Below are 25,984 nucleotides of genomic sequence, written 5' to 3' on the forward strand. Positions count from 1 at the left end.
CGAGACGTTACAATCACTTAAGGAAAGGATAAAAGATGAATAAGCTGCATAATCGGTAAGGGATTAATTTGGCTGCTGAAAGTGCTAAAAAACAAACAGATGCTTTAATAGTAATTTTATGGGTGCTACCCCTGCCTCTCCAATTTGGCAAACTTCACCAGGTGCTAGGAAAACAATTGTAGCAAAGCTGCCAGAAAATCTGGACAATTTGACACCACAATATCTATACACAGATTAGCCAAGTGCTTTTCTTCTAGTTGATTTGTTACTTGCAATAAAGGTGCTATCTGTTTCTTCACTGTTTTCCTATAGGTATGCTGAGAAAGAACCTTGTGCTCACTTTTTATTTATTCAGTTGCTGGCATTTACTTTGTACACACTATGTAGTTTACTTTGAATGAAGTCCAATATTGACCGTCTCATAAATAAATCAAAGTGGAACTCTCCGAGCTACGTAGAACATCTTTTATATGGACTTTCTTCTTCAGCTCCTGACATTTTATTTTTCTTTTGTCTGCAGAATGGGGTTTCTGTTAAACCAGGCGGGCCATCCTCATTCCCACTCGCATTCTCATAGTGCTCCAACAAGTTCTTCTCCCAGCCCTCATGGCCACAGCCATGGTAGCCTTGCGGTGAGAGCGGCATTTGTACATGCGCTTGGAGATCTTGCTCAAAGCATTGGGGTTTTGATTGCTGCATACATCATCCGATTCAAGGTAATTTTGCCCTCTTTCTGTATATACCACATACAGTACATTCAAAAGTGGACAGTGCATGCTTTTTGTACTTTGTGACTATGGGGTAAAATCACTTCAGAGATGAATACCGCATTAATTTTTGAGTTATAACTTATGCAGTATTTATCTCAAAAGTAGTCAATTCACAAAAAAATGTTATTTCCTAAATTCCTTAAATATTTGTTTTGTGATATTTAGAGATTAAATTTGGGGTTCTTTTTGGCGCTGTTTTTTCACAATCTAGAGCCTGTTCACATTAGAGCGATCCGACTTGCCGGGGCGACCTCACAAGTCGCGGTGCGCTGCTCGCACCGCGACCTCGGAGCGGCCGGCATGGACTTCATATCATTGAAGTCAATGCAGGTCGCTCCGGGTCGCCCCAAAGAAGCTCCGGACCCTTTTTCTAAGTCGGAGCGACTTGTGTCGCTCCTATTAGAACGGGTCCACAGCTTCTCTATGGCAGGCGACCTATAAAAACATTATTCTGTAATATGCTTTCATTCACAAAACGATTTCCCTCTGATAAAATGTTAGTTTATATACATTCCTGAGCTCAGAGGTGAACATTTTCATGCTGCTGCATTGTATACTTTTCACTTCCTGGCCAGTGCAGAGTTCCTATAATTCTTAGCCTCCGGTACGACTTGTCATGCGGTTTGACAGTTCCCTATTGTCAGCAATAGAGCTTTTCAAATCAGTGCAACTCCGACTTTGCGGCGCCGCACCGATTTGATGTGCCTGCGCTATTTTTTGGCGATTTTTAGGTGCGACTTGCATAGATATCTGTGCATGAAGTCGCGCAGATGTCAGGCAAGTCGCACCTGAAATCGCACTGATCTGCGCCTTTTAAATCGTTCTACTTCAAGTGAAGTAGCTCAGTTTCAAAGTCACATTCAGTGTGAACCAGGGCATATTTTGCACATTTCTAAAATTCCACCAGCAAATACGAGGTGATAAGTAACGAATGTGTGTTTTTTTGGTGAATTGACTTTAGGCCAGGTTCACATGTGCGAATTAGATGTGGTTTTTACCACATCCAATTTGCATGACATGCAAGTGTGACTGGCTTTTAATGAAGCCGGTTCACACGTGTCCAGGGTGGCCGCTATGCGGATGCCAAAAGGGTCTGGTGCAGATGCGAATCCAGGCAAAAGATTTGGATCAGAAACGCACTGGACCCCAGGCTGGAACCCACAGACGCTCATATGTGAACCCGGCCTTTGTGATTTATCTCATGTTTTTTTGCAGTATTTATCTCACTATTTTAACAAAATATTGGGTATTTATTATTATACCTCACATTCAATATTTTTTTGATGAATTGACTTTTATTATTCCATGCGATATTTAAAAAAAAAAAAAAAAGTCATGTGACCTTCAAATCCCATGCACTAACCTTTAGTAAATTTACCCCTATGGTAACAGGGCTTGGCCATATTTCCCTTTGTCTGTGGTGCATATCAGTACTGTATATGGGATTATCCCACAACATTGAAAAGGTGGGTCACATCTAGCCTGCTTCTATGTGCAAAATGTAAACTGCTTAATTTTACCAGTGCCTCATGGAGCCATTCCATCCTTTTGGTGTTCATTCCATAATGAGAAGACGAGCTGGTCATCAGAGAAACTTGCTCCTATTTAGTCTACAAACCCTAGCTATGCCCTGCCTAACTGATTACTATAAGCAGGGAAAAGAGGAAGGTCCTGAGTATATACATAGTTACATGGTTAGTCAGGTTGAAAAAAGACATAAGGCCATCTAGCTCACCAAAAAAAAAAAACACAACCATGCAATCCCATATACACAATCCTATACCCACACTTGTATATACCTGCACATATACTGACACTACAGCACATCTGGATGATGGCAACGTTCTCTTATGTGCCTTTGTATAAAAAAAAAAAAAAAGTGAGCTGCTATAGAACTAATTTCTGAAAATGTGCCTGCGGTTGTAAATCCCGGCAACTTGGCAGGTAACATTGCAGGCATAATTAACTATAGTTTAAAGCCTAAGCGCAGCCAATATAAACAGAAAAATCAGCAGAAGAGACATAATTTGGTCAGTAAGGGGCATAACTTACAATCATATCCCTTGTGCTGATTCCTATGCTGTTAGTAGTAATCTTTCTCCATCTTGCCCCTTCCCCACCAAAGGATTATGGTGGTAGGAGTAATACAACTAAAGGGCTGTCACAGGCTCATCAAGAGAGCATGATTATGCCCGCCCTTTCTGGCCAGCTACGTCAGTAATAGAAGCCGTACTACAGCTTTTATGAATGCACCACCCCCTGAATTCATAGATCTTGTTCCGATAATGGAAGCTGTATTACGCCTTCTATGAATAAAGCAGCTGGGCAGAAAGAGCGGGCATAGCTGGGCCTCTGCAATTACTACTAACAGCAGAGGAATCAACACAAGGGACATATTCTGCTGTTGTGCTGATTTTAAAGTTTTTTTTTTTTTTTATTGTGGCTGCAGGCTTTAACAGTGCTACAGACAATTACGAAGTTAGCTTTCTTCTGAGGAAATTGCTACTACCAACATAACATTACATGACATGTCTTTTTGATATTTTTAAGACTATCGTACATTGTTGAAAGTGTAAAACTTTTACATTTTATCTTTAGCAAAGCCAATGTAGGGGCCTGTAGTCCAGTATGCTGTCCGCTTTATTGAGTTCAATTTGTGGACAGGAAGGGAGTGTGCCATGGATAAACATTCCATAATGTATAGAACAGCATTTTGCCATTGCATTTTGTTCCTGATCACATTCATACAGCCCTCCCTTGAGGATGCATTGGAAGAACTGCAGTAAAACCTTCACCTGCATTCTGACATTGTGGCTTGGAATGAATTTCCGTTGCATTTAAACAAATCAGCATTGCATTCACCAACAGATTTTATATGATATGCTCATGAATGCAATAATAGTTTCAGGAGTTTCAATCATAATAGATTTGAAATGGTGGTTTACTAGATGATTTTTCAATGCAGACTAACATGCTGTACATCTAGTTTTTCTGCATAACCTTTTCATGTTTGTATTTCCAAAAGCCATGTCAGCTTCTTTGTACATCTGTCAGGGACAGGACTAGACCAACGTGTAGTCTTTGAGAACACAGTAATGTTTACAGGTTATGTCATGGTGTTGTGTGAATTATCGACTTTCCATTATATAGCTGCCATATTAATATAGCTGCATGAGAGGGATAATAGTATGATGTAGGGGTGAACAGGAGAAATTTAAATGGAAGGAGTAGGATAAGCACAGAATAGATGCACAAGACTTGATGGGGTTATTTACTAAAACTGGAGAGTGCAAAATCTGGTTCGGCTCTGCCTAGAAACCAAATCGGGTTTTCTCTTACGTCCTCCGACAGTCGCCGCCTCCTCTAAGTCATCACTATTGGGTATTGACTTTTGCTCCGCAGGAGTAGCTAGGCATAAGACTTTGTCAAAAGAACAAAAGCATTTGCATAGACACACCAATGGGGGCTGTCCCACTGGTCAATACCCCCCAGTGATCTCTCCCAACTCAGTTTGTTTCTGCCTAGCGTCAGGAGTAGTTAGGATTTCCCTGTGCTGGGGCTACAGTCTCAGCCTTTCTAATCTTCTTTTTTTTTTTTTATTTGATTTTCTTTGAAAATGTCAGTTTTTTCTTGTTATACTAGCTGTTTATTTTGTCAGCTTTAGCTTTTAGTCGACTCTTCAGATGAAGATGGATTCTTGAGGAGCTGGGAATCGGACTGACCGCCCTGGTTCTCCAGGGCAGAGGGTCAGAGGGACCCCCAGCCCGCCATCGAGCGTTCAGCCATGTGTTCGTCCTGGCATTATGAATGACCCATCCCTGCTCGCAGCAGGGATGCAGCCGTGAGGTGGCTACCTCACTGGACACATCTGCAGTGCTGCAGTGTCCTGTCCTTGGCTAACGGCATTCCCTGTCAGATGAGGACAGCAGCTTTCCGTTCATAGAGGCACCCCACGCCATCTGGTACAGGTAAGTACTTCTGTGTGGGGCCTCTGTCTGGGGTGGCAGTCCTGTGTTGCTGTGTGTCCCCTATGTCTGTGCCTGTGTGGGGCTCCCTGATGCGATCCCTGCGGGGGTCTCTTGTACATGCGGTGCTGTGTTTTTTTGGGGGCCCTTTCCCCTGTGTCACTTCAGTGTTTTTGGGGGTGCAGACTGTGTGTGTGGCGGCCGCAGCGGGGAAAAACCGTGCGTTCCGCCATTTTTAGTATGGGAAAGCATGTCTGGCTTCACTATGGGCTACAATACATGCTGTTTTGGCGCCATCCGGCGCCATCTTGCGTGTGGCAGAACGATTGTTCCGAGCACATGTTCGGTGGCCATTTTGCCGAAGCCTCCCATTCAGTTCTATGGGCAGCCATTTTCCCTGGGTTATTGCAGCTATTAGTTCAGCCTCCGATTACCTCACTTCCTTTTCCTCTTAAGCAGCGATCGATGTGGTAACACTCTGTGGGGGCTCTGCAGACTGTCTCTTCTTTAACTCTGTTTTGTCTCTCCTGGCTCAGTTTCTTCTTTTTGGGGCTCTAAAACCTCCGCAGCGGTTTTAAAGGGCCAGTACCTTTTTTTGCACTGTTGTTTTCTAACTTGGGCAATGGATTCTCAGGACAGCAAATTCCCTCCAGTCCTGGTGGGGGACCCCAGTCCTGCTGTGGCCCCTGTTATACCTGATTTGGCTGCCGTAGTGGCCTCTTTAGTGTCCAAAATGGAGGTGCTGATGGCTGAACGTGCTGCTAGGAAAAGACCCAGATTATCTATCTCCTCTGATTCAGATGGTGATGTGGCTTCTGCGGCGGGCGTGCCCTTTTCAGGGTCTCGCTCATCCTTGGACCCTCTGGGGTCTGAGGGGGAGGTGGAGGGGGTTGTTTCTCCCCGGGATCGCCTGAGGAACGCACGACCATGGATGAGTTGATTTCTTCCGTGAAAGAAACGCTACACTTGGAGGATGAGCCCAGTCCTCCGGGCGTTGTGTCCTCTTTTGGTACACATGACCCGCAAGTCGGCGCAGGTTTTTCCCTGCCCCGCTGAGTTTCATTATACTGTGAATGAACTGTGGCGCACTTTAAAGCGTCCATTCATGGTCCCTAGTCGGTTTAAGTTGCTTTATCCCTTTGCGCCGCCTACGGAATCGCGCTGGTGTGTGCCTCCACAGGTGGATCACACTGTGGCCATGTTAAACAAGGCTACCTTGATTCCTACTGAGGAGACCCCAGTTTTTCGGGATCCCACGGACAGAAGGTTGGAGTCTCTGGCCCGCCATTCCTACACGGTGGCGGGTTCCTTGCTCAAACCTGTTTTCGCGTCCGTTCTGGTGGCTCAGGCGGTGGCTGATTGGACTAAGGTGCTTAGGCGCAACCTCGCGTCTGATTCTGCCCCGCCTGCCACGCTGGCTATGGTGGACCAAATTCACCAAGGAGTCATGTATTTGTGCAATGCGGCCTTAAATGAGGCTCCCTTGGTTGCACGCCTATCTAGTGTTGCGGTGCTTAACCGTCGATTGATCTGGCTGAAGAGCTGGTCGGCTGACCAGATGTTACGGAAAACAGTTGCTGATTTTCCCTATGCAGGTTCTCGCCTTTTTGGCGAGGCGTTGGATACCTTGGTAAAAGGCGTCACGGGGGGGAAAGAGCACCATGCTGCCCCTGAACCCGAAGAACAAGTCCTTTCGTGGCAAGCGGAGTTCCACCTCTCGACTCAATCAAGGGTTCTTTCGTGCCTTTTGGAATCAGACCAAGGGCAAGCCCTTCAAGGGCCATGGTAGCCAGAAGAAATCCGGCAATGCCGGTGCGGCGGGTCAATCCGCCTCTGCCTGAAGGGGCGCCCTCATCCGTTTCAGGGGTGGGGGGACGTTTGTGCGGTTTCCTCCAACCTTGGCTGCTCCGAATTCCGGACAGGTGGGTTCAGGAAATCATTCTATCAGGATACAAGATCGAATTCCTTTCCCGGCCGGCCGACAGATTTTTTCCCTCAAATCTTCATTTGACTCCAGGACGCCTGCAGGACCTGCATCAAGCGGTGCAGGACCTCCTTGCCCAGGGGGTGATTGTCCCGATAAGACAGGTTTCGGGGGTTTTATTCCAATCTGTTCACTGTGCCCAGAAAGGAGGGCAAGGTACGTCCTATTCTGGACCTGAAAGCGCTGAACTGCTTCGTGCGTGTTCGGAAGTTCCGTATGAAATCTCTCCGCTCGGTGGTCGGCTCCCTGAGCCCAGGGGAATTCCTGGCCTCTATAGACCTGAAGGATGCGTACCTACACATCCCCATTTTCGAGGGTCACCAGAGGTACCTTCGGTTCGCAATCACGGAGGACCACTATCAGTTTGTGGCGTTACCTTTCGGTCTCGATTCGGCTCCAAGGGTCTTTACCAAAGTGCTGGCCCCTGTTCTGGGCCTGCTAAGGGCACAGGGCATTGCGGTCTTGGGGTATCTGGACGATCTCCTCTTAAGATCGAGTGTCAGCCAGAACCTACTGCGCGATCTGTCCACCACGGTACAGACGCTCCAGGAGTTCGGATGGACCATCAACGTGCAGAAGTCGTCCTTGTCTCCTTCGGTTCGTCTTCCCTATCTGGGAATGATCCTGGACTCTGCTCAGGCAAAAGTGTTCTTGCCGGAGGACAAGCTCCAGACCTTACAGGACGAGATCAGGTCTCTCAGGGACAATCCATCCTCGTCACTCGGGACCTGCATGCGGTCCCTAGGGTTGATGGTATCGACCTTCGAGACGATACCCTTCGCTTAGTTTCACACGCGGTCTCTTCAAGCGGAGATCCTGGCCAGGTGGGACAGACTACCTCAGTCCTTGGATCTGAGTGTCTCTTTGAGTCGCCGGACCAGAATGGCCCTTCTGTGGTGGCTCCAGTCCCCGGCTGTGTCGGAAGGCAAATCCTTCCGTCCGTTACTGTGGACAGTGATTACCACGGATGCCAGCCTGTCGGGCTGGGGTGGAGTCCTGGGCAACCGGTCTGCCCAGGGCACTTGGTCGGAGGAGGTATCCTCCCTTCCGATCAACATATTGGAATTGAGAGCGATCAAACTCTGTCTCTTCCAGTGGTCGGATCGACTTCGGGGCCGTCCTGTTCGGGTACAGATGGACAATGCTACCGTGGTGGCTTGCATCAACCACCAAGGGGGCACCGGGAGGTGGCCGCCATTCTGTCTTGGGCTGAGACTCATGTCCCGGCGATTTCAGCAGTTCACATTCCGGGTGTGGAGAATTGGCAGGCCGACTATCTGAGCCGCCAGACCCTGGACCAGGGGGAATGGTTCCTGCAGCCGGAGGTCTTCCAAATGCTGTGTGCGAAGTGGGGATCTCCGGACGTGGATCTGTTCCCGTCTCGGCTAAACCACAGGGTGGCAAGAACGCGCGATCCTCTGGCAGACACCTCAGATGCGTTGGTGGCCCCTTGGCATCAGTATCGTCTGATGTATGCCTTTCCTCCGATTTAGTTGTTGTCCAGGTTCCTTCGTAGGTTAGCCTCGGAACCGCACTTGCTGAGTTTGGTAGCGCCAGAATGGCCGCGCTGGTCCGGGTACGCCGACGTTGTTCACCTGGCAGTGGTGCCTCCTTGGCGGCTGCCGATGCGGTAAGATCTACTGTCTCAGGGACCGATCTTCCATCCTGCTTTACAGTCGCTGGCTTTAACGGCCTGGCTGTTGAGACCCAGGTCCTGAGGGACAGGGGTCTCTCCCCTGAGGTCATTCCTACTCTAATCAAGGCTAGGAAAACCTTGTCTGGTAAAATCTATTACCGTACATGGAAAGCTTATTTTCACCTGGTGTGAGTCCAGGGGGTTCTCCCCTCGCTCGTACTCGGTGTCAAGAGTGTTGGCTTTCCTTCAGGCTGGTGTGGACCAGCGCCTGGCGCTGGCCACAATAAAGGGCCAGGTTTCTGCACTGGCTATTCTTTTCCAACGCCCTGTGGCGTCTCATTCCTTAATTCGCACCTTCATTCAAGGTGTTCGACATTTGGCTCCTCCCAGGAGGGAGCCTTTACCTCCATGGGACTTGAACTTGGTTCTGTCCGTGTTACAGCGTGCTCCCTTTGAAAACATCTGGGAGATATCGTTGCCTCTGCTGTCTAAGAAGGTTGCTTTTTTAGTGGCGATCACTTCGGCTCGCAGAGTGTCGGAGCTGGCGGCGTTGTCTTGCCGCTCTCCCTACTTGGTAATTCACAAGGATAAGGTGGTCTTGCGACCTCATTCGTCTTTTCTTCCTAAGGTGGTCTCTGAGTTCCACCTTAATGAGGACATTGTCCTGCCTTCGCTTTGTACGAAGCCTAAGCATCCTAAGGAGGTTGCATTGCATTCCTTGGATGTTGTCAGGGGTTATTTGCTTTCCTGGGCTGTTGCTCCTGTTGAGCCTTTTCTGTTGCCCAGAAGGTTCTCTTACTGTGCGTGTAAGGTTCCTTTCTCTGATGTGGGTACTGCGTTGCCTTTTCTACAGTTGCGTCTCCCACCCCTCATGTCTACACTGCTTTGGGACATCCCAATAGTGATGACTTAGAGGAGGCGGCGACTGTCGGAGGACGTAAGAGAAAACAGAATTTTTGTAAAATCTTACCTGTAAAATTCCTTTCTCTGAGTCCTCCGACAGTCGCCGCCCCTCTTTTGGGGTTTTTTCTTGTTTACCTACTGCTATTCTACCAAACTGAGTTGGGAGAGATCACTGCAGGGGGGTATTGACCAGTGGGACAGCCCCCATGGGTGTGTCTATGCAAATGCTTTTGTTCTTTTGACTAAGTCTTATGCCTAGCTACTCCTGCGGAGCGGAAGTCCATACCCAATAGTGATGACTTGGAGGAGGCGGCGACTGTCGGAGGACTCGGAGAAAGGAATTTTACAGGTAAGATTTTACAAAAATTCTGTTTTTTTTTTGTTTTTTTAATGAAAAAGCTGAAAATGATTGTGAAGTCTCAAGGTTTTTCACCTTGATGCGTTCTATACATTAAGATGAAAAACTTGCTTTGCTGCAGCTGCCCCCGGACCCCCCCCCTTTTTCTTATCTGAGCCCTGATCCAATCCAGTGATGAGCCCGATTGCCGCCGTCTCTCTCCATTGGACAGGTTGATCGCTGCAGGAGCCATTGGCTCCTGCTACTATCAATCAATCCAGTAAAGCGGAGCCAAGTCCCACTGTCTCTGTTAATGGACGTAGCAGCGGGACTTGGGAGCGAGCCCGCATGGGTGCCCCCATGTAAAGCGGCTTTCCGTGGGATAACCCGATGAAAGTGAGGAACCAGGAGCGCCTGTGGGGCACCCCAGAAGAGGAGGAGAAATAGGGCTGCTCTGTGCAAAACCCTTGAGCAGAGCAATTAGGTAGAACATGTCTTATTTTTATTAGAAAAAAATGAACCTCTACAACCCCTTTAATTGAACAATGTGTATAGATTGCCACAAAATTGCACAGTCTGCAACGATCGCTAAATGGAATCTGTCATTGACTTTTTAAAGGTGCAGTATCAGGCTATAGTCCGGATTCTGGTTTTATTGACCTCCTGACAAGCATGCAGCCAGTGAAGCCTAAAAAAGTTTTTCAGGTCCTCAAGGCTAAGTAACCAGCCAACGATAAGGTTGTCTGCTCCTTACAGTGTTAAGTGTACAGTAATTATTTGTATACGTGACTCTGCAGCCATTGGGCTGCCTTTAATGAAGATTTGTGCTATTGGCAGCTGAATGGCCTGCAGTTTTATCCTTGTCTACATTGTTTCTGGGAAATGAACTTGTGGTATTAAACCCAAAACCAAAAATGTATATTGCAGCTTACCAATCATTTTTATTTGGCTGCATTCGTTTTTCTTTTAGGCTCCCCCCCACACCTTTTTTTGTGTTTGGTGATTCTGGATGAAGGAGCACAGGGGCACCTTTGGACAGCAGCATTGTCCGTCTGGGGGGGTGGGAGTTTTAATGGACTAGCAAATTTACACACTAACAAATTGAAGATGAACTCCAGCTAACACTTTATAAGCAGTTACAGCAAAATACATTTTTTTTTCTTTTGGGATAAATGTTTTACATAAAAACTGATCAGTTTAAGCACCCCTGTCGGGGTCAAATGATTTCTCTCATCCCTGTAACTGCAAGAAAGTTTTTCCGTTAAAAAACAGACAGGCTGGAGCGCCACATGAAAAGAGAAGAAAGAAAAGACTAAAGGAAACTATTGCATCCATCGCATCCAGTGAGGGGAAAAAAGTATTTGATTCCCTGCTGATTTTGTACATTTTCCTACTGACAGAGATGATCAGCCTATAATTTTAATGGTAGATTTATTTTAACAGTGAGCGGCAGAATAACAACAAAAATATCCAGAAAAACGCATTCCAAAAAAGTTATAAATTGATTATAAAATTGCATTTTAATGAGTGAAATATGTATTTGACCACTTTCGCAAAACATGACTTAGTACTTGGGGGCAAAACCCTTGTTGGCAATCGGAGGTCAGACGCTTCTTGTAGTTGGTCACCAGGTTTGCACACCTCTTAGGAGGGATTTTGTCACACTCTTTGCAGATCCTCTCCAAGTCATTTAGGTTTCAAGGCTGACGTTTGGTAACTCAAACCTTCAGCTCCCCCACATATTTTCTATGGGATTAAGGTCTGGAGACTGGCTAGGCCACTCCAGGACCTTAATGTGCTTCTTCTTGAGCCACTCCATTGTTGCCTTGGCTGTGTGCTTTGAGTCATTGTCATGCTAGAATACCCATCCACGACCCAATTTTAATTGGTAAGAGTAAAATCCGCGCTAAGGTTATACAAGGAATAAAAGGATATATATAGAGATGGGCTGCAGCCTATCCCAGACTACAGTCCAAAGACTATATAAAATGGTGTGTGGGAAATAGGGTAATTGGCGCTGCCGGTATATTAGGTGTGAATAAAATAAATAGATAAGTATAAAACTGTGATATAGTAATGCACAAGGTATATGTGTGTAAAATAGAGCAATAATAAATATATTAAAATGAATATACACTTCAAATTAATATGCAATCAACACCTATCACTGTTCAATCACTAAATCACTGTTCAAACCACACATGTGAGGTATCGCCGCGATCACCAGAGCGTGAGCAATAATTTAAAAAAAAGAGCCACACTCTAACTCTAAACTGGTAACCGTTAAAAAATTTTAAAGCGTCGCCTATTGAGATTTCTATTGATCATAGTTTGTCGCCATTCAACGGGTGTTCGCAATTTTAAACCGTAACATGTTGGGCATCTATTTACTCGGCATGACATCATCTTTCACAATATACAAAAAAAATGGGCTAACTTTACTGTTTAGTTTTTTTTAAATGCAGTGAAATGTGATTTTTCGTAATTTTTCCAAAAAAAATGGCGTTTTTAAAGACGGTGCGCAAATACCGCGTGACAAAAAATATTGCAATGACCGCCATTTTATTCTCCAGAGTCTTTGCTAAAAATATATATATAATGTTTGGGGGTTCTTAATAGTTTTCTAGGAAAAAATACTGGTTTTAACTTGTAAACAAAAGTGTCAGAAATAGGTCTTTGGCTTAAGTGGTTAAAATGCAAATCAATTTATAACTTTTTTGAAATGCATTTTCTGGATATTTTTGTTATTCTGTCTCTTACTGTTAAATAAACCTACAATTAAAATTAGATTGATCATTTGTTTGTCAGTGGGCAAACATACAAAATCAGCAGGGGATCAAATACTTTTTTCCCCTCACTGTAAGATGTGGTAATCTGCAGTATAATAAAGGTTTTCTCTTGGGTTTAATACCGATTTTAATCAGCCTGGAGAAGAGTGGTCCTCTGTCTCTAAACAGTTCTTTCTAATAGAGTGGATTGGTTTTACCTAGGGGATAACTGTTCTCCTCCTAAATACATTAGCTAATCTATTATACATAGGATACCAAACAACTTTGGGGAAAATATAACCTTTCACCTTTGCCTTTCATTAGTTTGTTCTTTTGAGACCAATCATTACAGACCAAGGTCTGTGTAAACATTACTTTGTTTAGTCACCTTGTCTGTAGTGGTGTATGGAACTTTAAATTTAGGTCTCTTGGCACTCAATTATCAAAATCTCTTCGAACCATTTTTCTGTACTGTTGATTAGTCAGACACAATGGAGACAAATGTTTTTAGTTGCATTGGCCTGTGCTCACAGGAAAAGAAAAGGCAGCAATAACAGGATAAACAGGATATATTTGGAGAGCTGTTGGGTGTCACTATTGAAAGAGCTAATGTGTTTTAAAAGTACACTTTTCCCTTAACCCCTTGCCATCTGCAATCTACATACGTTGCTTCACCTTTACAAAAAAATAATAATAATAAGGAAAATTGTGGTAGGGGAGATAGCGGCTTTTTAAACAGACATTCGTTGGCACCTCCCCCAAAGAGCAAAAATTGTGTGTAGAGGGTAAAGGCTCATGCTGGTCTGCACGACAAGGTAATGCAGGCCAGCCACAGAGCCTGGGGGTTTAAATGTGCCACATATACTGAAAAAATATTTCCACACTTCCAAGCAATATTTAAAACAATGGATACAAATTTTATTAGTTTTTGTTTACTTGCTGGAGCCCGAAGAAGCATTCTCTACGAAACGCGTAGTTCCAGCTCCTTTTCTATTTGTACAGCCCCTATTATTGGGCTTCCTGGAGTGTAATGAATATAATTAATATACTATCTGTGTACTGTATATGTATGTCTTTCCCTTTCTCTGGTATTATTTTGTAAACAAACACTAATAAAATTTGTATCCATTGTTTTAAATATTGCTTGGAAGTGTGGAAATATTTTTTCAGTATATGTGGCACATTTAAACCCCCAGGCTCTGTGGCTGGCCTGCATTACCTTGTCGTGCAGACCAGCACGAGCCTTTACCCTCTACACACAATAATAATAATAAATGCCCTTTTTTTTCGCAGGTAAAACATTGTGCATTTATGTACTTATTCATTTTTGTTAGACTGTAAACCATTGCATCCATGATCAGCAATCGTAGGTGTACATCCACGGTCCTGCGGACTGTCTGTACTTCAGATACAGGCAGGCAGTTACTGAATGACAGGAAGCTCAATGAACTACCTAGAGCTCTCAACAGCATCCTGGTAGTTACATAGTCAGGTTGAAAAAAGACACAAGTCCATCTGGCTCAACCAATAAAACAACTAAAACAAAAAAAAAACAGTAATGAAAACCCAACCATACAATCCCATATACACAATCCTATACCCGCTGTTGATCCAGAGGAAGGCCTAAAAAACCCAGCAAAGCATGATCCAATTTGCTACAGCAGGGTAAAAAGTGCTTCCTGATCCCCCGAAAGGCAATCGGATATTATCTGGATCAACTTTACCTATAAATATTCGTACCCACTTAAATTTAGTCCACCCAGGAAAGAATCCAGGCCTTTTTTAAAGCAATCTTGTGAGCTGGCCAGAACCACCTCTGGAGGGAGTCTATTCCACATTTTCACAGCTCTTACGGTGAAGAAACCTTTCTGTATTTGGAGACGAAATCGGTTTTCCTCTAGATGTAAAGAGTGCCCCTTGTCCTCTGTGTTGACCTTTAAAGTGAACAACTGAACACTAAGTTCACTATATGTACCCCTTATGTATTTATACATGTTGATCATATCCCCCCTTAATCTCCTCTTCTCAAGAGCGAATAAATTCAGTTCCTCTAATCTTTCCTCTTAGCCGAGCTCCTCCATGCCTCTTATTATTGAGAACTACAAGCCGACAGCTGCAAAGGCTGACAGTAGTTGTAGTTTGATTCACATGGCTACCGTCTCTTTGAATTCTGAAAGTGGGTGCAGGGGGAAGATCCCTGGCTTGCTGTTACATGGAAAGGGGGGGGGGGTTGGAGGAGAGTAGGGTTGCCACCTCATCCCTTTAAACCAGGACACAAATGGATTACACAGGTTCTGAGCCTAATAGAATGCACATAAGGCACTAAGTTCAGTTAACCACCTTAATCAGCCACAGAACCTGTGGAATTAATGTGTGTCCTGGTTTAAAGGCATGAGGTGGCAACCCTAGAGAATAGGGGTCTGATGCTGAAGATGTTACACCTTAAATTTGGGTGTAACATGTTCAGAAAGGTGAACTTATCCTTTAATAAACCTCCTTCCTTTGAGAGCCTCCTGTGTGCAATGGTGGCTCTCAGTCCCGGTTCATGCTCTGCTAGTAATCAGAAACCAACCATAGTTCTTGATCATCATCATGTCAGCTATGACAAAATTACTACATTTCGGCTTCATTGACAAAATAAGCCAGCAACCTGAGGGTTCGGTGTTCATCTGTTAAGAACTGTAATCAGTGTTTTTTTTATCCTCTTGAATAATTGTCAGCCTATAATGGAAAAAAAGAGGGTTTTATTAGGACCCATTCACAGCAACTTCTGTGCTAAAATGCAGCCACTGGTATACGGCAGGGTGACAGCAGTGCTAATGTGCCAGTACCGGTGCGTTACCTTTTTTTTTTTTATGAACTTTAAAAATTTAAAGAAATATCACAAAGTGGCATTTATTTCATTTATATTGAATGCAGTGCAAGGCAGTGGATTGCATTGTGCTGGTCTACTGCATACTGTACTACTTTTTCAGCACAAACCCACCACACCTGGTGTGAATAGGTCCTTGAAGTGAACCTAAACTCAAATAGTAAATATTTGATATGTTGTAGAGAACATCTAGAAATGCGCTTAAGCGGTACCCTGGGAAAAAAAACTACGTATTTGATGTGAATTCTCTGAAAATTAGCAGTGCAGTTCCTGGTATATTAGGGTGCCTAAGCACTTCTGTGTTAAAGTAGAAGTAAATGCTCTCTTCTAAGTAGACTTTAAATGCTGCCCTACCTCTGCCTTTACTAATGTTGCATAAAGATTCTAATAAGCATAATGTAAATGCATTTTTTTTTTTTATCAGTTTCCTAGCAGTTACATGATTGCACAGCTCTGGGTCCTGGGTGGCTGCTGTAAGAGCGGACGGTGAGGAATTCCCAGAGCAGTGACATGGTGAAGAGTGGCCGGAGCAGTGACATGGCGAAGAGTGGCCAGAGCAGTGACATGGCGAAGAGTGGCCGGAGCAGTGACATGGCGAAGAGTGGCCGGAGCAGTGACATGGCGAAGAGTGGCCGGAGCAGTGACATGGCGAAGAGTGGCCGGAGCAGTGACATGGCGAAGAGTGGCCGGAGCAGTGACATGGCGAAGAGTGGCCGGAGCAGTGACATGGCGAAGAGTGGCCGTAGCAGTGACATGGCGAAGAGTGGCCGTAGCAGTGACATGGCGAAGAGTGGCCGTAGCAGTGACATGGCGAAGAGTGGCCGTAGCAGTGACATGGCGAAGAGTGGCCGGAGCAGTGACATGGCGAAGAGTGGCCGGAGCAGTGACATGGCGAAGAGTGGCCGGAGCAGTGACATGGCGAAGAGTGGCCGGAGCAGTGACATGGCGAAGAGTGGCCGGAGCAGTGACATGGCGAAGAGTGGCCGGAGCAGTGACATGGCGAAGAGTGGCCGGAGCAGTGACATGGCGAAGAGTGGCCGGAGCAGTGACATGGCGAAGAGTGGCCGGAGCAGTGACATGGCGAAGAGTGGCCGGAGCAGTGTCATGGCGAAGAGTGGCCGGAGCAGTGTCATGGCGAAGAGTGGCCGGAGCAGTGTCATGGCGAAGAGTGGCCGGAGCAGTGTCATGGCGAAGAGTGGCCGGAGCAGTGTCATGGCGAAGAGTGGCCGGAGCAGTGTCATGGCGAAGAGTGGCCGGAGCAGTGTCATGGCGAAGAGTGGCCGGAGCAGTGTCATGGCGAAGAGTGGCCGGAGCAGTGTCATGGCGAAGAGTGGCCGGAGCAGTGTCATGGCGAAGAGTGGCCGGAGCAGTGTCATGGCGAAGAGTGGCCGGAGCAGTGTCATGGCGAAGAGTGGCCGGAGCAGTGTCATGGCGAAGAGTGGCCGGAGCAGTGTCATGGCGAAGAGTGGCCGGAGCAGTGTCATGGCGAAGAGTGGCCGGAGCAGTGTCATGGCGAAGAGTGGCCGGAGCAGTGTCATGGCGAAGAGTGGCCGGAGCAGTGTCATGGCGAAGAGTGGCCGGAGCAGTGTCATGGCGAAGAGTGGCCGGAGCAGTGTCATGGCGAAGAGTGGCCGGAGCAGTGTCATGGCGAAGAGTGGCCGGAGCAGTGTCATGGCGAAGAGTGGCCGGAGCAGTGTCATGGCGAAGAGTGGCCGGAGCAGTGTCATGGCGAAGAGATGCCGGAGCAGGGTCATGGCGAAGAGTGGCCAGAGCAGTGACATGGTGAAGAGTGGCCGGGGCAGTAAGAGACCTCAACACCGAGAGCATTGGCACTGGTAGGGTGACATCACTGCTCTGGGAATTCCTCACCGTTGGCGGCTTTCCCAGCCGCAAACAAGGACCTGGAGCTGTGCAGTCACATGACCGTAGGAAACCGATTTTAAAACCAATATTTACGCTGCTTTTTAGAAACAATGTGCAGCATTTGTGAAGGCAGAGGGAAGGCAATTTCTAAAGCTTACATAGTAGAGAGCTCTTCTTTAATAGCTTCATGGCTGTATGTCTGCAGTGTGAGATCTAAGACACTGCTGCCTCTGACTGGAAGTCTCAGGAGTGCTGCTCACTGGAGAGTCTGACATGAAAAAGCAAAACCCTTTACCAAAATGGCTACCTGCACACAAGGATACAGTGCAGAACAAAGCACGGCAAGTCCGTAATGGGGGAACGGTCAGCTGCAGGGAGAGAACGGGCAATACTGGTGGCTAATCAGTTGCCCTCTGCCTGACTTGTGGTTATGAAAATAATTTTCACACTTGCAGAATAGGGCAACTATTGTTGTTTTCCGTTTCCTTCTACTAGGAAATGCAACCAAAGATACTAGGCCTTGCCTAGATCTGGCAGTGTATCATTTAAATGATATCTTGATTGAAGGACAGGATTATACCATTTTAGATATTTTTGAAAGGCAAAATCAGAGGATGTAACAAATAACTTTATCTTTTCAGCCAGAATACAAAATTGCTGATCCAATCTGTACCTACGTATTCTCTGTACTTGTCGTCATCACAACCCTGAAGCTTATACGAGACACCGTGCTTATAATACTTGAAGGTAAGCAGAATCCTATAAACACGGTTATAACTTTATTTATTTATTTTTTTAATATCTGACATGTTTGGAGTTTTACATTGACTGTTGTGCAATTTGCTGACAATAGGGGATCTTTGATTGCAATAATCATCTTACACAAGCTGGCTATTGTGTAATTATTCTGTAGGGAGTGTCGGCTTATGATTAAACGGTAATAACATTTTATACTAGCAATATATGCAGAACATGTTTACACATGAATGTCCCAGCTTATGAAATCCTACTTTACTTTATTCCAGGCGTTCCGAGGCACCTGAATGTGGATCAAATCAAACATGACCTAATGAAAATAGAGGACGTGTACTCTGTAGAAGAACTTAATGTCTGGTCACTGACCACAGGGAAATCTGCTGCCATAATCAATTTACAGCTCAGTAAGTTGGTGCTGAATTGTGATTATAATTCTAAAGTAGACTATAATGCAGCATTAAAGGGTTACTTCACTTTTTGCGATAAAATTGCTCATGCATTCTAGCATCCGCATTACAATAAATAAATATCACTCTGGTTTTGAAAAAATAATTATTTTGTATGTCACACGTGTAGGCTGTGCATGGCCTCTCCTAAACCTGTCATAAAAAAAAAAAAATCCTAGGTAAGTGACCCCTCCACCTGCCTGCCATGATTTACCAGATGTTGAGTGCGCCCACCAGGTTCCCAGAAACAGCAGGTTTGGCTTATTCAAATAAAACCTGCGCCTGTACAGTGTGCTCTCTCCCTTTGTTGTAGCGGAGGCTGAACGCTGCATTGTGTGAAGGGGAGAGACTGCACAAGCACGCATTTTGAACAAGCCAGATCGCTCATTCTTATAAACTCCCACCCAAAGTCTGGCGAATCTTTCATCTAGGCAGAGTAGTTGTATTGTATCTGTGTATCTGTCCCACTCCTTACAGGGTTGCCCACAGTTTGTGTAGAGAATTAGTGGATGATGTCACTATGCATTCACAGGAAAATGGGGATCTTCAGCATAACTTGGTATAGTGATAATCTTGTCCTTTATTCACATAGAGTAACAGGCATCACAGGCCAGCATTTCAGGACCTCACAGAATCCCTTTTTTAATCCGCCTTGAAAAAGGGATCCTGCAAGGTCCCAAAACATCGGCCTGTGATGCCTGTTACTTTATATGAGTAAAGGACAAGGTTAATATACCAAGGTATGCTGGTGAAAATCCTTTTTGCCATCTAGGCAGGACAGAAGCGTATTGACAGGCTTGGGAGAGGTCATACATAAGATATATTAAAAATAATCTTTTTTTTTTTTTTCAAAACCCAGGCATTATTTTTAATGTACTGTGGATGCTAGGATGCATGGGATCTTTTATTGTAAAGGTGATCTAACCCTTTAAATGTACAAATGTAAAAATTGGCTAAAAAGATTTTGTGATGGAGTATACTGTATTTTACATGTACCTGCAGATCTCATCAGTCAGCTAGATTGGTTTGCATTCAGTCTTTCTGTTGTAGACCATTCGTAATTGTTGGACAATTCTGTAAACACAACTTCAGTGTACACAGAATAAAAAAATAAAAAAAACGTAGAAAATAAAATGACTAAATGCTAGGCTTGCCATCTGTGTTCCCTTAAATAAGCATGGTTATTAAAATGCAGTGTATCTCTTCAATATATGCAGAGGTCCCCCATGTTTTATCTGTTTTGAAAATTTTGCAAGTAGAGAAAAATGCCTTTTGATCCTGGCAGAAATTCTGTGAGCTCTTTGCTTCTTTTAATGAGATGACAACACAGCACTGTTTGGGATATTATTGCCACAGAGGCATTAAGGCCCCTGCTGTGGGGCTAATGCAGTGGTCCCCAAACTGTGGCCCAAGGGCCAGATGGCACTCTTTGCTTGCCTTTTTGCGACCCTTGGAGCACTATTTCACTCATTGATTAAGAGCTTTATATCCTCCTACTGATACCGATGATCACCATTGTTTCCACTGACCCCGACAGTGTGGCAAAATTCCTCTCATTGTTATTAACAGTGGGGCCCTATTCCTTCCACTGGCACCAGTGATTGGCCATACATCCTTCCACGGATATAAATGTTGGAACACTATTGACACCAGGGATGGGGCGCGTTTCCTGCCGCTGACACCCAGGGATGGGGTGCGTTTCCTGCCGCTGACACCCAGGGATGGGGCGCGTTTCCTGCCGCTGACACCCAGGGATGGGGCGCGTTTCCTGCCGCTGACACCGAGGGATGTGGCGCGTTTCCTGCCGCTGACACCGAGGGATGTGGCGCGTTTCCTGCCGCTGACTCCGAGGGATGTGGCGCGTTTCCTGCCGCTGACACCGAGGGATGTGGCGCGTTTCCTGCCGCTGACACCGAGGGATGTGGCGCGTTTCCTGCCGCTGACACCGAGGGATGTGGCGCGTTTCCTGCCGCTGACACCGAGGGATGTGGCGCGTTTCCTGCCGCTGACACCGAGGGATGTGGCGCGTTTCCTGCCGCTGACACCCAGGGATGTGGCGCGTTTCCTGCCGCTGACACCCAGGGATGTGGCGCGTTTCCTGCCGCTGACACCCAGGGATGTGGCGCGTTTCCTGCCGGTGACACCCAGGGATGTGGCGCGTTTCCTGCCGCTGACACCCGGGGATGTGGCGCGGTTCCTGCCACTACTGACCACAGGCACAATGTAATTACTTTTTAATCCCACTGATCACCAAGCTTAAGTCATGTTCTACTCCCACTGGCCCCCCTAAAGTCTGAAGGACAGTGAACTGGCCCTTTGCTTGACCCCTGGTCTAATGCATTGGTATTTGTAGTTAGTCTAGCAGCTTGCAGTGTTGTCTGTATTATTGAGCATTTCGGTGTGGGATCAATATGACGTACTTTAATATTTTTCATGAGTTGGTTCACCTTTTTCAGAAAAATGAAAAAGTAAACTAACACAATAATCCTCCCTACCCTTCCCAGGGTCCCTGCTGTATCTTACCTCTATGGGTGATGAGCTGTCAGTGCACATGCAGCTGGTGTAGCGGTCTGACTGTTTAAAATCCTCGCTCTTCTCCCTCCTCTTTCTGCACCACTTCAGGATGGACCAGAGTGATTCTGGCTGGACAGGACCAGAACATCACGCTCATCCATTCCGGAAAGAAGAGGGAGAAGAGCAGGGATTTCAAATAGCCGGACCATTAAACCGGCTGCATAGGCAACGACAGCTTATTACCCACGGAGGGAAGTACAAGTCTTTATTTTCTGAAAAGGCAAAATTTTATTTTGTATTTTTAATTTCAGGTCCTGGTTCAACATCAAAGTGGGAGGACGTACAAAGCAAAGCCAGGCAGATACTACTCAACACATATGGAATGTACAAGTGCTTTATTCAAATGCAAAGCTACAGACAAGGAGAGAGCACAGCTTGCGCCACCTGTTCCAGTGCCTAAGTCCTGTGGACTGCTGCTGCCTTGCCACAGACCCAGCAGAAAACAGCAATATATTCGTTCACCTTGAACCCTTTCTGAAGAGGAGATGGTGCCTTCTGCAGCACCAGGGAAGCACACTTTTTATCAGAGCCTGTGATGCTACCGGAAAGAAAGGCAATGCACCATTGTGAAGTAATATATAGAGACCAATTTTAAAATGCTGTTTACAGATATAAGCAAGTTTGCACATACCTCACATCTTAGGGTGAAGAAATGAAGCCCTGACAGGAGGATCCAAAGAACACTATTTTGGTGATCATATCGAATAACTTTGTCTTTATTTGATAGGACACATGTTTCTAAGATACAGGAGTGCCGTCATTCATCACTTGGCCCACAAGAGACCTATTACCTGGCAATTCTTTCACATTCCTACCAGCTAAATGGTTATAATACTCCATAAAGCAAATTCTTCCAGGCCAGTTTTATTGGCTTTCTGTTCCAAAGGTTGAGCAGTTGAGTTAGATTTCAGTCCTGATGAAGCACAGTCTCCATAAACCATCATTCTAATCACACTACAGGTTTACAATGCAGCCTCAGGGGACGAATGACCAAGCTTCATGTTTTACATTCTTCCACTTTTCTCTTCACCTGATTTCTGTGCTGCAGTGATCCTCTGTCTAATAACTTAGAAGGAAATGTTCACTCGGGTTTACAGTGACCTGATTCTTGTGCTATAATTAACCTTTTTATGAAGTTTAATGATATCCCTAAACAGTGTTTTTTCAGAGTTTTGTGCTGTTAAAAATTAACCTCGACAGCCTCGCCTTCCAAACAATACGGCCTCGTTCACATTCTGTGATTCGTACAGCTTGATGAGTCTGGAGCTGCTTACAGGCAGCATATGATACTCTATGGGGACACCGCTACATGTCCTAATTCCAAAGGTGTGCAGAGATGGGTGCGTGGTTCTGAATACAGACGGTGTGCGTTGGGCCGCTCACCTGCCCCTGCATGCATGTCCAATTAGGCATGCCTCTGTATCCATAGAGCCTTTGTGTAGAATAACAGGCGGCTTGCATATGTAGCTTCAGCCATATAAACAAACTGTTATTTACACGGCCCATTCAGGTGTTTAAGAGCCTGCTCACATGTGCAGTGCCATCTGAAGAGAGATCTGTTTTGTATCACTCTTTAGAGGGCATTTTTACCAGCGAAGAGACAGTATTATGAAGTCTCCTCATCGCCTGATTTAACCCTGTAAGTGCCACAGCACCAGACCACAGTTGCATACATTGAGTGCATTTGCTGGGTGGCCCCATAGACTTGAATTAGTTGCTTTCAGCGGCGGTAACAACCGCTGAATGTGACATGCTGTCATTTTTGGGACTGCATGTCCAGGTTGAGGCAGGTTTTTTGGGAGCAACTGCAGCTCAATTGCCCTGTTTTACCACCCCTTAGCTGCACATGTGAATGAAGCCCAAGGAAGCAATGTTGTATATAAAATATAACTCGGTTTTCTTTAACTTTCTGCATATCAACCAGTGTTATACTTGATTTTTATTTTGAACAGTACATTTTAAACGGTTTGCTGTGCTGACAAACGATGGTACTTTCATAACCTAGAGGTTTTCAGTTAGCTCTGTGCAAACAGATGTGCCAATCTGTGGCCACAAAGTGTTGATAAATATTTTAAGGTAAATTGTAGGACTAAATATACTACAACTATCATATATAGTATATGCCTGCAAAATTATTTACTTTGATTCAGGCACCCCCTGCTAGATGGACACTACAGACTTTTTCATTGGCCTTCACAAATTCAGCAGCATTTGTGTAGTCAAGTAAACTAGTCATAACACACTCCAGCCTGTTGATTGACTAACAAAAGAGCAGCAGAATGCTGATGAGGTCCTTCTCCTGCTCTCTGCCATTATGTTCACAGTCTGTACATGAGCACTACTGGTGAGCCTTATTGACTGCTAATGCTGCCTCTCCACTTCCCAGTCTGCTGGTCGGGATTACAGGAAGCTGATACAAAGACGTATTTAAATTTTTACACTATCTACATTTATTTCTAATTTACTGCGTTCGTTGGAAGTTTTTTTTTTTTTTTTTTTTGACACTCAGAAGCTATATGGCAGCTTCTGCCTGTTTTTATATCTTTATTAGATTAAAGAGGCCATGCTTTTAGAACACAAATGCTATTTTCATAAGGGACAGTTCACTTTTAATGTGTCAATTTATATGATGACAGCCATCCTTGATTCGGTCAGGCTCAATTGACCTACAGTGGATGTAAATTGGAGTTCTAGGTAGACACAGCTGTGCTGTTGTCCAGTAGTTTCTTCTATTTCTTGAGAATCCTGCAGTTTTTTGCAAATTTTTCCGGTTTGAATTCCCTGCGCGGCCCCTGTGGCTGATTTACCTCCTCCCCACTTTCCAAAACTGAACACACACTATTTTAGCATTTATATTTGCTTAGTTCTTGTCTTTCACACAAAAAAAGTATCCTATTTTAATCAATTCCACACTAGATGTGCTGAGAGAGGTAGTAATTGCGAAAAGATATCCATATATTTAACGTAAGTTCAACTGAAAATAGCATAAAATCTTTTTCGTACATATTTAACCACAATTTCAGAAAAATCTAAATTGCTGTTAAGTAGTGTTATGCACGATTACATTTGTAAATGCTATTAGGAGATGTAGGTTTTTCTTTTTTTCTTTTTTTTTGGGGGGGGGGGGGGTGTTTAAAAAAATCATACCTACCTAGGTGGATGCAGCATCAGTGCTATGCTGCATCTCTCCCCCAGTCTCTCTAACACCGAGAACTTAGTAATCAAGGACCGCTGATTGCTTGGTTCTCGCAGCTTCCTGAGAAGAGAGCTGATGATGGTTAGTCAGCACCTCTCTGCTGTGCCCCCCACGCTCACTGTAGCGCTGGGCTATGGAGGAGACGGGATCAGCCGGCTTAGCGGCTCGCTGAGAGGCTGAGCCGGGTGCCAGTTCTTCATCCTGACCACGATCTTGCCCGACCCTTGACCGCCTCTGTCACGTCAGCCGACAGCGGGCTTCAGCCAGCTGTCTGCTGAAAATGGGTCACAGGAGTGCAGAACGAACTGCATTTCTGTGACGCACAGGAGAAGTACAGCCAAACAAGCTTTGGCTGCACTTCTCCTTCAAATCTATGCCCCATTTTGAATGCATAGATACTTGTAATCTGAGTTTAGTACAAAATGGTCCCTTTCAGCGCTACACCGGTTCTGTCACATTGATACCTCACGTTAATGCACTTGTTTTCATGCACTTTGTGCAGTAATTCTTTTGTTTTCCTTATGCTGATCCATTGAAATTTTGTTAAAGGATAAGTTCACATAGGCTGTCCTCTTTTGAAAATGCACCCGCACAGCTGCATCATTCATTCACAGAAATTTGTGAATGAGAAAACTACAAGTCCAGTCTGCCACCGTGGTTTTTTTGTTAACCTATGTAGTATTATACCATAGCTGCAGGGGCCTAAACAACCCTTTTACCAGCGCATATTACATAAAAAAAGTATTCGGTCTCTGACCAACAAGTGAAAACATGTTCCCTGCTATCCAGCAAGGATTGCAACTGTACTAATGTCAACTCAATTTACCATCATCTGAGATCATTTAATCGACTGAAGCCAGATTTTACAGAGCTTCTCCCATGTAGAGTGGGAATGTCAAACTCCTAAAACCTCTGTGAGGAACTTTTAAGGACTGACGAAAGCTTTCTGTCTGTGAGAGACAGGAAGGCATCTGTAGTGAGTGGGTCTGCTTTTACCTCTGCTGTATTATAGAAATAGAAGCAAAAAAAGACAAGGCCCTGAGGAGGGAGGCTGTGTTGCCTTTATGCACGCTGCTTAAAAATGACCATAAAGTGCCGGCTTCATTCACATTCATACTGTAAACCGCAAGAGCCTGCACCCAATTAAGTAAAATCAGCCAGAAGTTTTAACACTCTCCTATTATAAATCTCATGCATACAATGAGAAACCGCGCGACCCTGAACAGAACAAAAAACTTTAAATCATTGCCAAAATGAACAACCTGGTGTTGCAACTATTTGAGCGAACGTTGTGTATTTACTTTCCTCCCAAGGCCCTGAATGAATTGTATACAGTTAGGAATATCCCTTAGGCTCATCTGATTCAAAGTATTGGATTTGTTGAAAAAAACAAAACAATTGTCCTCTAAGCCCCCGTTCACATAGAGGCGACCTGGTCGCCTCACAGGTCGCCGCAGGTCGCCTTCCATAGGGAAGCTGCGGACCCGTTCTAATAGGAGCGACACAAGTCGCTCCGACTTAGAAAAAGGGTCCGGAGCTTCTTTGGGGCGACCAGGAGGCGACTGCCATAGACTTCAATGTTATGAAGTCCGTGGCGGCCGCTCCGAGGTCGCGGCGCGCTGCTCGCACCGCGACCTCGGAGGTCGCCACCCGAAGTCGGATCGCCCCTATGTGAACGGGGCCAGAAACCCAGAGAGGATTCCGATATCTCTAAAAGTGATATTCAAGTCTCGTTTTTTTTTTTTAAACGTTATACTTACCTCACCTGTGCAGTTGGTTTTTCACAAAGCGGCCCCAATTCTCCTCTTCTCGGGTCCTTTGCCGGCACTCCTGGCCCCTCCCTCCGGCTGTGTGCCCCCACAGCAAGCAGCTTGCTATGGGGGCACCCGAGCCAAGAAACTGCTCTGTGTCCAT

General features: G+C 45.3%; 1 protein-coding gene across 1 annotated transcript in view; it reads left to right on the plus strand.

Annotated features, from left to right (window-relative positions):
* The window catches only part of SLC30A4 (solute carrier family 30 member 4), a 48,729-nt gene extending 26,799 nt beyond the window's left edge, over positions 1-21,930 (plus strand). The window contains exons 4-7 of the mRNA XM_082254043.1: positions 521-716; positions 17,740-17,845; positions 18,124-18,258; positions 21,126-21,930. Of these exons, the coding sequence (XP_082110169.1) occupies positions 521-716; positions 17,740-17,845; positions 18,124-18,258; positions 21,126-21,274 (586 nt within the window). The 3' untranslated portion in view covers positions 21,275-21,930. The remainder of the gene's footprint in view (positions 1-520; positions 717-17,739; positions 17,846-18,123; positions 18,259-21,125) is intronic.
* The last annotated feature ends 4,054 nt before the right edge of the window (positions 21,931-25,984 follow it).

This window comes from Pelophylax lessonae, assembly GCF_965119305.1.
Source record: "Pelophylax lessonae genome assembly, chromosome: 4".
Classification (NCBI taxonomy): domain Eukaryota; kingdom Metazoa; phylum Chordata; class Amphibia; order Anura; family Ranidae; genus Pelophylax; species Pelophylax lessonae.